Raw genomic sequence first — 13,152 nt, 5'->3', positions numbered from 1 at the left:
AAAAAATAAAAATAAAAATAAAAATAAAAATGACTTTGGGGTCCCTGAGTGATGTAGTCGCTTAAGTCTGCAGTCAGACTCCTTGTTTCAGCTCAGGTCATGATCTCAGGGCCATGAGACAGAGCCCTGCATCGAGCTCCACGTTCAGTGTAAAGCCTGGTCAAGATTCTTTCCCTTCCTTCTCCCTCTCTCCATGCTCCTCCCCCTACTCAAGGTCCTGCTGCCCTTTCTGGCTCTCTCTAAAAAAAAATAAATTAGTTAAATCTTTAAAAAATAAATATAAGGGGCATCTGGGTGGCTCTGGGGGTTAAAGGCTCTGCCTTCGGCTCAGGTAGTTATCTCAGGGTCCTGGGATCGAGTCCCACATCAGGCTCCCTGCTCAGCGGGGAGCCTGCTTCTCCCCCACCTGCCTGCCTCTCTGCCTACTTATGATCTCTGTCAAATAAATAAAATCTTACAATAATAATAATAATAATAATGAATATAAAATAAAATAAAAACTACTTTGAATTAAGTTTATCACATGACTGGAAGAGTCCTGAACAATCTCAAAATATTTTGATAATGTTTTCATAAAGAACAAAACCAAAACCCAAAACAGCTGTGACAAAATCATTTGCCCCAAAACATGTTCCTATCATCAGTTTAGGGACCGGTAACTTCACACAACTATATCATTGTGTAGAGTACAGGGAATAAAACTGAATTTTGTTACTCCATGAGATATATAAGAGATTCCTGCTGAAGTTACACTTTTCACCTTCATAGGTGTCTGTCTTAGAAAAGCAAAAGGTTGGGGCGCCTGGGTGCCTCAGTGGATTGAGCCTCTGCCTTTGGCTTGGGTCATGATCCCAGGGTCCTGGGATGGGAGCCCTGCAATGGACTCTCTGCTCAGCAGGGAGCCTACTTACCACTCCCCCACCCCCCTGCCTACTTGTGATCTCTGTCTGTCAAATAAATAAATAAAATCTTAAAAAAAAAAAAAAAAAAGGGCAAAAGGTTGAAGAACTAAAGAAACAATGCTGAGGAACCAACACATTTAGCTTGTTTATCTCCCACTTAAGGTTTATTCTTTTTTTTCCCTAAGATTTATCTATTTTGAGAGAGAGAGCACATACACATGAGCAAGCAAGCAGGGGAAGGAGCAGAGGTGAACGGAAAAGGAGGCTCTTAACTGACTGAACCACCCAGGTGCCACTAAGGTTTATTCTTTTTTTTTTTAAGGTTTTTTCTTAAAATAGGTTCTAAACCAGAGGAGAGCTTTGCACATGAAATTAAATATTGGTGTTTGGTTTGGGGTGGTTTTTAGTTTTTTGTCCTTTGGGAAAGCGGAGCAGATAGGAAAAGGGAATGCTATCTACTCTAAAATAGTTAAACCACTACAAAGCAGGCAAGCCAGTAAGGAATGAACCCATGATACTAAGTCTACCTACTGGGAATAATTAGAGAGAGAAGAAAACATCATATTTAATTCTCTCCTTTTGGAAAAAGATTAAACATGCTTCATAAAATATTTCAAATATGCAATAGCTTTCTAAGAATATTTTTCTCTAAAGTACCACACTAAAGTTATTAAACAGTCATACCTGAAAATTACTATTTCATAAATTTGCTACCTATAAAAAAGAAAAATTTGTTCTTACTGTTGACGTAACTGGCGGCAACTCTCAATATGAGTAGATGTATTTTGATGCTGAATCCAATCCTATTGTGAAAGGAGAAAAGCACTGAAATTAGAATATTCCTCACACTATGAAATTAGGCTTTTAAAAAATGACACAGGATTCTTTTTTCAAAAATTAACAAATGTAGTTATAAATAACATTTGACTACTCAATAATATTTCACAAAAATAAAGTACCTCCAAACAAAGGTACTTAATACCAGACCTTACTGATGCCATTTTGAAACATTTTAGTATAGAAAACATTTAAAAAATCATACCCATGGATACTCATTTTGAAATCAAATATATTTAACCTTGGAAAAAATAAAAGCATTTTTCAGAAATAATTCATCTTACATATAAAAATACTCCAGAAAACACCAAAAACTCCATAAATAAAATAGTATCTGAAATGGCATCTCAAAAATATAGTATCAATAACTTGTATCTCTAAATTCAAGCTAACAACATCAACAACAAAAAATCCTACCTCTTAGGTCAGTACCATTCCAAACACGGTACCCACTATATTGATAAAGGATAAGATTAGTAAAAATATGAAAAACTGCTGATTAAATCTAATTTATTTTCAGGATTTAAGGGAAAGTAACACCATTTCAAAGACACAATATCCCTTACATAGAGCTTTACAATGAACAAAATGCTTTTTTAATACATTACTTCATTTATAAATCTGCCCTAAAATTACATTGTGTACCCACAAAACAGCTCCTGGAAGATACATCTGATTAAAATTTTTAGAAAAGACAATGTACAGTTTTCAAAGATACAGTCCCCCAAGTGAAACAGTTAAAAGCAATGTGTATTATTACTCAATGTTTTATTGTTTCTCCGGCATTTGGATAGGTAAAAAAAACTTACTCAACGGTTCTGTATTTTAAAATGTTCCTTGAAGAAAATGTTATTCATATCCATTTCAAAAACATTTTAATATATCACTGCTACAAACTAGAAGTTTCCACAGTTAAAACCACAGTTGACACTAATTTTGGAATCTGTCTTGTCAAGAACTATCTGAAGACAAGTGTGTGCTATTTATAATACTCAGCAACAGGTTAGGAAAAACCCTAAACTACTTCATTAAGCCATGAAACTGATTGTGGATTGCAAAAAAGAAATGTCTGCATATCCCGCTCAATGGTACAAATAGAAGCTAGAAGAGACTGGCAGTGAAGAGTCTCTAGTACTGCTGAACCCATGTCTTTGACATTAACTGGACATTGTTTACATCAAACAGACACACTGGCAAATAGTGGTTGGGCATAATTTATTTACACCATAAAGCATTTTATTTGAATAAGTTGCCATCATTTAAAAATCCAGTGATTTCTACCCCCAAATCCAAACTTGCAGCTTTTCTTGAAAAAACAATACTGGATGTATTCTGTATAGCAAGTATCAGCTGATGCTGATACCTGCCCTATTTGAGGCATACTCTCCAGTTCTATACAAATATATATATATATATATATATATATGCATATGAATACACACACACACACTCACACCAAGTACTATTTAACAGGCCCACTTCACTCATGATAGCACTTGCTTTAAGCTCAATAAATATACCTATGCCACCCAATTTCTAGACTGTCTAGAGTATCCAGATTAGATAAAAAGGATCCAAAAGCAGTACTGCCTCTCTAGAGAAAAAGTGATAATTACCTACTAAGCAGGAAATGCTTGTAAGACTGCAGGCTTGAGTAGGCACAGAATCAAACTGTGAAAATACCTACCCATATGAGTTTACTCTATCCTCCAATTATCTCAAAAATCTTTTATGTCAATTAATATTTTCTCAAACTGAATTATTTAAGTCAGAAAGACAGCTTCTAAACTGAGGACAGCCCAAAAGACATAACATCTGAACTAAGCACAGCTCCTTCTCTTGACATCTGAACCCCAATTTAGAAAAGAAATACATTTTACAGTCTACTGTTGCCCTTTTCAGGCTATAGTTTTAAAGATTCAGCGGTGGGGGACTATCTGTCAAATGACAATTAGCCAAAAAAAAAAAAAAAACGGCAGTCGATACTTTACATTAATTGGCTACATTATTTACAATGTCATATAAATGCATATTTACAAGGTAGCAAGATATAGCACACAGAAAAAGAGAAGTTGTTTGTACCACCTATGTTCATGTTCACAAATCCCCATCATGGGGTCATCTAGTAGTAAAGAATTCATTAGTTAGATCCATCATGCTGTTATTAAAAGAAAAGGTATTTTAAATGGCAATCTCTGTGAATTCTAATGAATCAATTACTAATGATTTATTTTTCGAAGTTTTATTTTTATCATACTAACCCAGACTTTCACCATCTTAAACTTGAAGGAACTAGGGAAGCCTCATATTCAGTGCCCTACCATTATCTTTTCTCATTCTTATTCATCTTGCATACATTTGTCAGATTTATCTCCCTAAAATACACTTTGAACATGTCACTTCATGTACCAAAAACCTTAATTAGCTTCCTAATGCCTTTCACCTCAAGTCTAAATTCCTTAAGCTCACCTCAAGTCTAAACTCCTTAAGCTAAGCTTTTGAAGGCCTTTGGTACCTACTGTTACTGCTGACATGGAAAATGTCATTCCTCCTTCCCTAGGTATATCTGAAGCCTACTCATTATTTAAGACCTATATTTAACCAACTCCATGAAGTCTTCCTTCCCAAATCCTTCCAGGCCAGATTCAACATAGTTAGTCTCTGTCACTAAATCTTACCCAACTAGTCTTTTGAAGTCAGAAAGTACATTTATACTTTTGGGGGGAGGGGCGCTTTCTTTTTATCTGTATGAGATGATGACGGCAACTACACTTACTACAAAAAACATGGAACATATCATGTCATGGAACATCACATGTCATCCTTGTACACGGGGCATGCTAATCTTCTCTCTATTGATTCAATTTTAGGTAAGTGCTGCCAAAGCAAGCATTATTTATACTTCTTTTTAATTATATGCTGCTAAAAACACAATATGTTGATAAATTAATAAAGCTGGCCTGAAACAATATAAGCCTAAAGTCAAAGTAGATATATTAAATCTCTCTCCCCTACAGCACATCCAAAAAGTTAAATGCAATCACTGAACCATGTGATGCCCTCTAATTTTTAAAATTCCTTTGGTGTGTAATTTTTCTCTTCAGTGAGACTGTTTAAACTGCTTAAGACTAACATCTTCATTTTATATAGCTCTCATTTCTGCCCAGCATCTAATACAGCCATGTATGAAACTGGTAATCAGTAAATACCTACTGAATAAACGTATACCTTTTCCATTCGACAAAATAAAAAATTTTAAGTTCTTTATTTTAATATACCTTTCTTGGATTCACCATGACTAGTTAAAAGTTCAAATGGAACACAGACAGCCTATTACTCAATTAGGAACTTAGACCAGCACTACTTAAAGGCTAAGTACTATGAATTATTCTGAGATTTTTCAAGATTTGGCTATCTCCCTTGATAGGGACACCAACTATTATTTTACTAGAACTCCACAAATTTGGCTAAAATGAGGAAGAATGTCACTTTCCTTTACTAGAGTTAACAAAAGCATCAGCTGAAATCTGTTGAGTGGATAATACAAAGACAATAAAAAAGGGCAGCACTGGAAGTAGAAAAAAAGAGAATTAAACACCTATAGGTTTTTAAACCTATACAAAGTATATAGCCAATGATATGGCGTTGAATCGAAGCTTATTCCATAGGAAGTACATTCCTTCCTGACCATTTATAATATAAATCCACAAATCCCATTAGTGAACAGAAGAAACAGTGGTTTCCAAATACATGTAAGTAAGTAAATCATACTGGAGAATTCCTACACAAATCCGCCAACGATTACAGTTGACCCTTGAACACCGGTTTGAAGTGCACGGGTCCACTTACACACAGATTTTTACAGTATACATAAATGTATTTTCTCACCATCTTCTTACTATTTTCTTTTCACTAGCTTACTTTTATCATAAGAATACAGTATACAATACTATTAACATACAAAACGTATTAACCAACTATCTATGCTGTCAGTAAGGCTTCTAGTCAACAGGCTATTAGTAGTTTTTAAGGAGTCAACTTGGACTTTCAACGGTGCAGGAGTTGGCACCCCCAAGCCCCAAGCTGTTCAAGAGTCAACTGTACTATCAAAAAAGTATATTCTACATTACTCTTCAGCACTTCTATAAAATACTTTCTTCTAATTATACTGACGATAGAGGTACCTAAGGCCTTTTTTATTATTTTAAGATTTTTCTCTCTAAAGTTTACCATTTTACACTATTCTGAGTTGACAGCTAACCCCAAAATAATTGTTCTTGACTCAATTTTGCTATGGATTAAGTTTAGGAAGCTCCTTCTCATGAAACACTAAAAATCCTAGTCTAGCTAGAATCAGAAAATATTAAAATTAACATTAACTGTCTTTTAGCCCAACACAGGTAGATACATGCAAGGCTGCAATACACTGTCTCTTGAAAGTGTGCAGTACAAATATTTTATTCCAACCTTTTATATTTTTATAGTAACAGATTCTATTTAAACTTGACTCATGAGATGTTGTTTTATAAGTCCATGGTTTATGTTATACAAATTTTATGTTGCATGAATTTTCTGAGAGAACTAATCCAAAAGTTCAAAGTACATGGACAAACTAGGTCATGTGCCCAGTCACAAGAATACAGAAAGCCTAACACTCAATCCAGTATTTAGGCCAGGACCATTTAGATTACAACTAAGCAGGGAAGTTGCAATCACAAATAATTTCTGCCATGTCCTCAATGCCTAGTTAAGACCAGCACAATATAAAAATTTAGAGGAAATTTGGGCGCTGAGTATCATTATACAGTGATCTTTAAAAACACTCACCTTCAAATGACTACATTCTACGTTACACAGAGAACACAAATGTGGAAATATTCTTGGAGACGCTGCATAATAATCATTCATCATAGAGGGAGTTGGAAGTCTCTTCATCTTCTGGGCATCAGCATGTGAAAACTTTGGTAACCATGATGCTTTCACAATCCCAAAGGGCGACTGAATCGGAATGTCAGCCTCTGACCGGTAATTCTTTTTGCTTCCTCCTGATCCATGTACACTAGATGAATTAATCACTGGTTCATGTGGGATCCGCTCTTGCTGGCTTACAGCTGAAATTAATTCTGATGAAAAAGGTTGCTGGTTCATAGGTGGAGGAATAAGAGACTGATTCATTGTCTGGTTAACTGTTTGGCTAATGGATTGACTGACGGATTTTACTGGTTCAAGGACTGACTGTCCTGAAATGTGTAAGCCTGACATCTTAGTTCCACTCTCAACTGGGAAAAAGGACTGATTATTAGAGGACTCACCGGGGAAGTCCATCTGTCGAAACACATCTTCAACAGGAAACATAGAATTACATATCACATTTGGAGTGGGAACAGAAGCAGAAATGCTCTGCTGTGACCGAAATTCATTCTTGACCTCATCTGTTGGAATTTCAGGATCATAAATACGTACTTCAAGTGGATCTTCTGTGTAGCCATATTTGCTTGCATGCCCATAATCAATCACATTACTTGAAACTGCCTCATTACCAAGCGTTTCTTTATTTCTGCTGTGAGAAGGCAAATTGGGTAATCGACGCCCCATCTTTCGCATTCTTATATCCCTCAAAATTAATGGCATATTTTCAGGGGTTAGCTGTTCATCAGGATAGCGACTGAGTTCTTCTAAATCTTCATTAGATAATCCAAAACTTGCTAAGATACTTGAGGCACTCTCTTTTGTATAGCGGCTCTGCACTTGAGGACTCTGCTCTGTAACCTGTGTTAGACTCTGTTTCACTCCCACTGATGCAGATATATGAGGCTCATCATCCCACCGGCTACCATGAGGCTTCCCCTTCTTTTGTTGAACTTCATGAAAATCCAATTTTTCTTTGGTCAATCTTGGATCAGTTCGGTGTTGAGTTACCTGAACATTCATTCTCTGTGGTCCCATGTTCTGATAAGATTCATGGCCAGCAAATCTGTGCGGAATTCCACGGGCTCTCCCTGCTGGGTAAAATCTTGGAAGACCCATGGATCCAGGTCTCATAAATGGTCCTGGAGGCCTCATCCCAGAAGGGTTAGGTGCTCGCGGCCTCTGAAGTGGAAAGTTTCCTCGAGGATTAAACCTGGGTCTCGACATGGCTATTTTCAAGAAAGCCTGATTTAATAATGTATAAGGTGGTGTTGAACTATGTGAGGCAACGGCATTCAGCTGCTGAAGAGCCAACTGAGTCTTAATCTGAGCAAAGTGTAAAGGAGATGGGCCCAACAGAAGTGGGTTTGCAATGCCCAGGTTCAAGGAATTCACAAGTGGTGCGAAATTTTCCAAGAATAACACAAAGCTGAAAGTTAAAACACAAATATTAGATCATTTTAACTCAAACTACGTCATGAAGTGGGTTCTACAGCCAGTGTAAAGCATTTTGAAATAAAGCCATGAAACCATCCTCCATTCATATACTTTTAGGGTGTTTACGAGAATTGTTAACTTTCCCAAAATGTTCTCTTCTTTTCTTTCCCGAATCCAGAGCACACACCCCAAACCTCAAGCCAGAGTTCATGTACAAAGTGTTGCACTGGGTGCTGTCCTAGGTGCTGAGCGGTAATTACAAATCCTTTTACATAATCTTGAAAAACACTGGGGATTTATTTCATGCTTTGTTACTGGAAAAAAAGAGGAAGTCATTAAAATATTTAGAATGTATTATTCTTAATATGTACGTTAGGTACGAACCATTAAAACAAAAACTGTAAGCCTAAAATTTTACAAGACCCATTTCTCCAAGACACAGTGTTCCTTGAAATCGTATCTCACAAATTCCATATAGTAATTAGACTATGCTTAAGTTTCCATTATTTTTTTTAAGATTTTATTTATTTATTTGACAGACAGAGATCACAAGTAGGCAGAGAGGCAGAGAGAGAGAGAGAGGAGGAAGCAGGCTCCCTGCTGAGCAGAGAGCCCGACGTGGGACTCGATTCCGGGACCCCGAGATCATGACCTGAGCCGAAGGCAGCAGCTTAACCCACTGAGCCACCCAGACGCCCTTAAGTTTCCATTATTAAACAATGTTTCTTTTAAGAAGAAAACTTGACTAGAGTCTGACAAACGAGTGCACACAGGAGCATAGACTGATTATAACAGACGACATAATAAGCAGCACAACCACCAGTCACCTTTCTCTTGGATTCCCTCCAGTGTATAGGCAAATATGTATAGATAATAACAAAGACTAAGTTTATACTATTCATGTGCCAGTGACTGTTCTAAGCACTTTGTATGGATTGATTAATTTAATTCTCACAACAACCCCTTCAAATATTAAGTTTTACAGACAAGGACACTAAGGCACAAAAATGAAGTAACTTGCACAGATAATAAATGACTGGGCCAAGATTTGCACTCAAGGTAATTTAACCCCATAACACATGCTCTTAACCACTAATAGATGTGAGCAAGAATATTCTGCAGTTCCAGACACTGTATTAAACTGGTTGCTGTCCAGCCATGAGAGCACAACACAACTCATTCTAACCTGAGTCTCAGGAAAACAGTGATTTAGCTATCATTCAGGACCAAGGTCAGCGACCACCGACCTGGACTTCCTCTCCCAGTTTAAAAAAAAAAAGACTATGCCTGTTTACCTACTTTTATACCTGACAGAAATGCAAGGTGGGAAACACGAGGTCTTGAGACATCTACACTTACTGTGAAAATCCACACTACAGATCATATTTGATGATCATCGCTTTCTGGTTCAAGCTACAACTTCACCCATAACTCCACTACATCCTTTTTAAATTTATAATGGTAGTGAAATGTTAATTTGGCTGAGAAATGGGCTTTATCTGGTTAACACACTCCCTTCTAATCATCTGTTCCAATCAAAACAAACAAAATAACTATGCCCTGGACCATCATGACTTACTTGATTTTACTCAATGGTAAGCCCCCATTAAACCTTTCTGACCACAAAGGTCCAAACTTTCTTATTTGTTGCTTGTTCTATTTGGGATTCATACATTTTGTGTTCATATGTGTGATCTTTTTTTTAAACTATCCACTGTCAATTAAAAGCATATGTTTATTGCTGTCTTACCTTCCAAGCATAAACTCTACTCCTACTTAAAATACCCTCAAATAGGGGCACCTGGGTGGCTCAGTGGGTTGAAGCCTCTGCCTTCGGCTCAGATCATGGTCCCAGGGTTCAGGGATCAAGCCCCACATCGGGCTCTCTGCTCTGCAGGAAGCCCGCTTCCTCCTCTCTCTCTGCCTGACTCTGCCTGCTTGTGATCTCTGCTAAATAAATAAATAAAATCTTAAAAAGAAAAAAATACCCTCAAATATTTGTTAACCTGTTTGATCACATCCAGTCATTAACATACATAATTAATTTTCAAATCGGAATGAAACACAACAACAAAAATTACACAAGCTTCTAATTCAACAGATACAAGCAGCAGACACAAGTTTAGCAAACAATGAAATGATATCCGAATTGTGTCAATAATGTTCATTTATAACAAACTCCAGGTCTTTTTAGACAACAGCCATACGAAACTGTGCCTGTTTTCCATAAAATAGAATTATTTCCAAGAAAACTCTGTCTTACATAAACAGTTTGTCATCTAGTTACTCAAAATGTTTCAGCACCGTTTTCCTTAACTGGTGAGGACTCTTCCCACAACATCAGGAACACAAACTCTCCCAAGTACTGTTTGTCCCCCATAAGGAAATCAAAAAGAACAGATTTCAGTCATCTACCTACCACATGGAATTGTGAACAAGGTATCATTTAGAGGTATGTAAGTCCTAAGTTCTTTAAAGGAAAAAACTTACCTACATATTTCCTAATGGGTCTATGATATATGTTTATAGACTGTAAGAGAGCAGCCCTTCACAAACTGTATTCTGCAGAAATATCCTGTTAAGACTGTAGGTCTTCCACAAACAAATTCCCTGGTCAAGAAAGTCTGAAATGCATGCACTAGCTACTCTTCCTAGAGAGACATGATGCTTACTGTACATTAAAGGCTGTATGATGCTGTTGTTTATTTAAAAACTTCATTTTGGGGGCGCCTGGGTGGCTCAGTGGGTTAAGCCACTGCCTTCGGCTCAGGTCATGATCTCGGGGTCCTGGGATCAAGTCCCGCATCGGGCTCTCTGCTCAGCAGGGAGCCTGCTTCCTCCTCTCTCTCTGCCTACTTGTGATCTCTCTCTGTCAAATAAATAAATAAAATCTTTAAAAAAAAAAAAAAAAACTTCATTTTGTGCTTCCTAAACTTGAGTCTTCTTCATGCTTATACTCAGAGGTGATATTTCAAATATTTAGTAACTGGTAAAGCACAGCAAGGAACAATTATAACAGTAACTTGTGACTTACAGTATGTAACCAGGGTCCTGAGCCCCTCCTTTCTCTACCCCCCTTCAGCTTTTAGTTGCTATAGCATAAGGTGGGGAGTTGGGGAGAGGGGGACAGTCCTCGGGAAGGGACTAAAAGAGTGGGAAAAGTGGAGGTCTGCCCTTGGGGAGAAAGCTACTTACTAATAAGGGCAGAATTATTTCCACTGCCATTATCTATATCAGTGTTGTAGTCATGAATATCAGTCCTGAAAGATTCAAGATTCATAGAACAGTTTGGAATATAAATGAAGAGAATTAAAAGGCCTTTCCCTAATTGAAATTTCAACTCTCAGTAAGCAGAGATCTGGGTTATTTGCATTTTTAGCCTTAAAACACACACGTGTGCACACACACTAGATGTCCTATCTCGTCTGAGTGACTTACATGGTTGAGTCCCAAAGTGAAATCTAATGAGGACAAAGCAGTCCTGGCTCTCCCAAAGAGGCTGTCTTCCCTTCTCTCTTGGTAAGACAAGTTAGGGGCTTAGTCATAGTTATATATGAAGCATTCTGATTCCAGGACCTACTGTTGGCTAGAGGTAAGAAAGTTTCTCTCCAGATATGTGTATCCTGGAAAATCTATCATTATAAGCAAACATCACTCTTTCAATAGCTCTCTTTAACCTCCCTTCTAAGAACAAGTTTAATCCTTCTGAACTTTAAGCCAACACTTCTAACTTTTATCCCAAGACTCCTTCTGGATTTAAGACCTATTCTAAGTATATTTTCATTTTAGATTGCATTTAGTTACTATTTTCAGACACTGATTGACTGATGTAAAATCATCAAACACATTCTTGTGCTACCACTATCACTTTTAATCCTGGTAGAAAAGTTTCTGACAAAGTAGTCCATCAAACATCACTAAAGAGGAATTACGATAAATTACTTTACTATACATGTATAGTAAAATTATAGTATAGTATAAGTTACTATACTATACTAACATATGATAAATTACTATACTATACATGCTCAGCTGTCTCTAGTTCTATTTCCACTACAGTGGAAATTTTCACTACAGTGACATGAATGTTAAGTGTGAAGCATGAAACACAATGCTCAACACTGGTAAGAACTGACAGAGACTATTTTTAAAATATACAAAAAAGTATGCCTACAATGCATATGCCAAGTAACAGATCTTCCATGGCTAAAAAAACATTAAGTAACTTTATGAGTTTTCTGTAAATGAAATTTAAGGAGTACACCCATATTTCATTTGCATAATTGTCTTTTTATTTTTCAAGTGTAAGCATATTTCCTAAATGATTAAAAAATCATTTAGGAAAGTTATGGTTTAGTCTCTCTTAAAACTATCATTCACATTAACTGCAAACAAAACGTTTTGATTAAAAAGAAGCTGGTAATTGTAGTTCAAGCGTTCCATTTATAAAGTATTACAAACTTTCCTTTTGCAGTTATATAATTTTCAAGCTTCATTTCTTCAACTCTAATGTAAAGACAAGCAAGCCCCACCGATCAGCATCCTTTCCTTTGTTGCTTAACTTGTCTCCCCTTTGTTTAAACTTCAGCCCTACCAAAAATGCCTCGGAAATGCTCAACGCAAATGCTAATCACTAAATGAGGCATAGGAATTTATCACCTCAACAGATTCAGAAGAATAAAATTCAAAATCAACTATCGGATCTTTCAGGATACCTAAAAAAATTCTAGGTACGCCTCAAAACTTAGAGAAACTGTCTTAACATAAATATGTCACAGTAACTTCAAACCCAACTCTTATTCACCCACTAAACAAATACTTTAACAGTGCTGATCTTCATGGGGAAGTAGCAAGGCTATTAAGCCAGAACAGAACCCTTCCTTTATAAAGCTAATGCTCCAGTTTTTAAGATGGAGTTAGTGTCTCATAAGAACCAGAGAAACCAAAATGATAAAATACAGTTAGAAATTTGGATATTTCCCTTTTCACAGCTCTCCAATTAAGAGGGTTTGCAAAGACTGGAGATTGGTCAAATAAACTATGTTACACCATATTTTGCACCTGTAAA

General features: G+C 36.7%; 1 protein-coding gene and 1 non-coding gene across 7 annotated transcripts in view; both read right to left on the bottom strand.

Annotated features, from left to right (window-relative positions):
- Window positions 1-13,152, bottom strand: part of ZNF638 (zinc finger protein 638) — a 133,260-nt gene that overhangs the window by 59,413 nt on the left and 60,695 nt on the right. For all 6 annotated transcript variants that reach the window (XM_059188008.1, XM_059188007.1, XM_059188005.1 and 3 more), the window contains exons 2-3: window positions 6,567-8,076; window positions 1,644-1,705 (exon numbers count right to left, since the gene is read on the bottom strand). In XM_059188008.1, the coding sequence (XP_059043991.1) occupies window positions 1,644-1,705; window positions 6,567-8,076 (1,572 nt within the window). The remainder of the gene's footprint in view (window positions 1-1,643; window positions 1,706-6,566; window positions 8,077-13,152) is intronic.
- On the bottom strand, window positions 4,520-4,631 carry LOC131808699 (U6 spliceosomal RNA). Its single transcript, XR_009344906.1, has one exon. It is a non-coding gene; the product is annotated as a U6 spliceosomal RNA (small nuclear RNA).

This window comes from Mustela lutreola, chromosome 9 (genome assembly GCF_030435805.1).
Source record: "Mustela lutreola isolate mMusLut2 chromosome 9, mMusLut2.pri, whole genome shotgun sequence".
Taxonomy (NCBI): domain Eukaryota; kingdom Metazoa; phylum Chordata; class Mammalia; order Carnivora; family Mustelidae; genus Mustela; species Mustela lutreola.
This window is presented reverse-complemented; position numbering and strand designations above follow the sequence as displayed.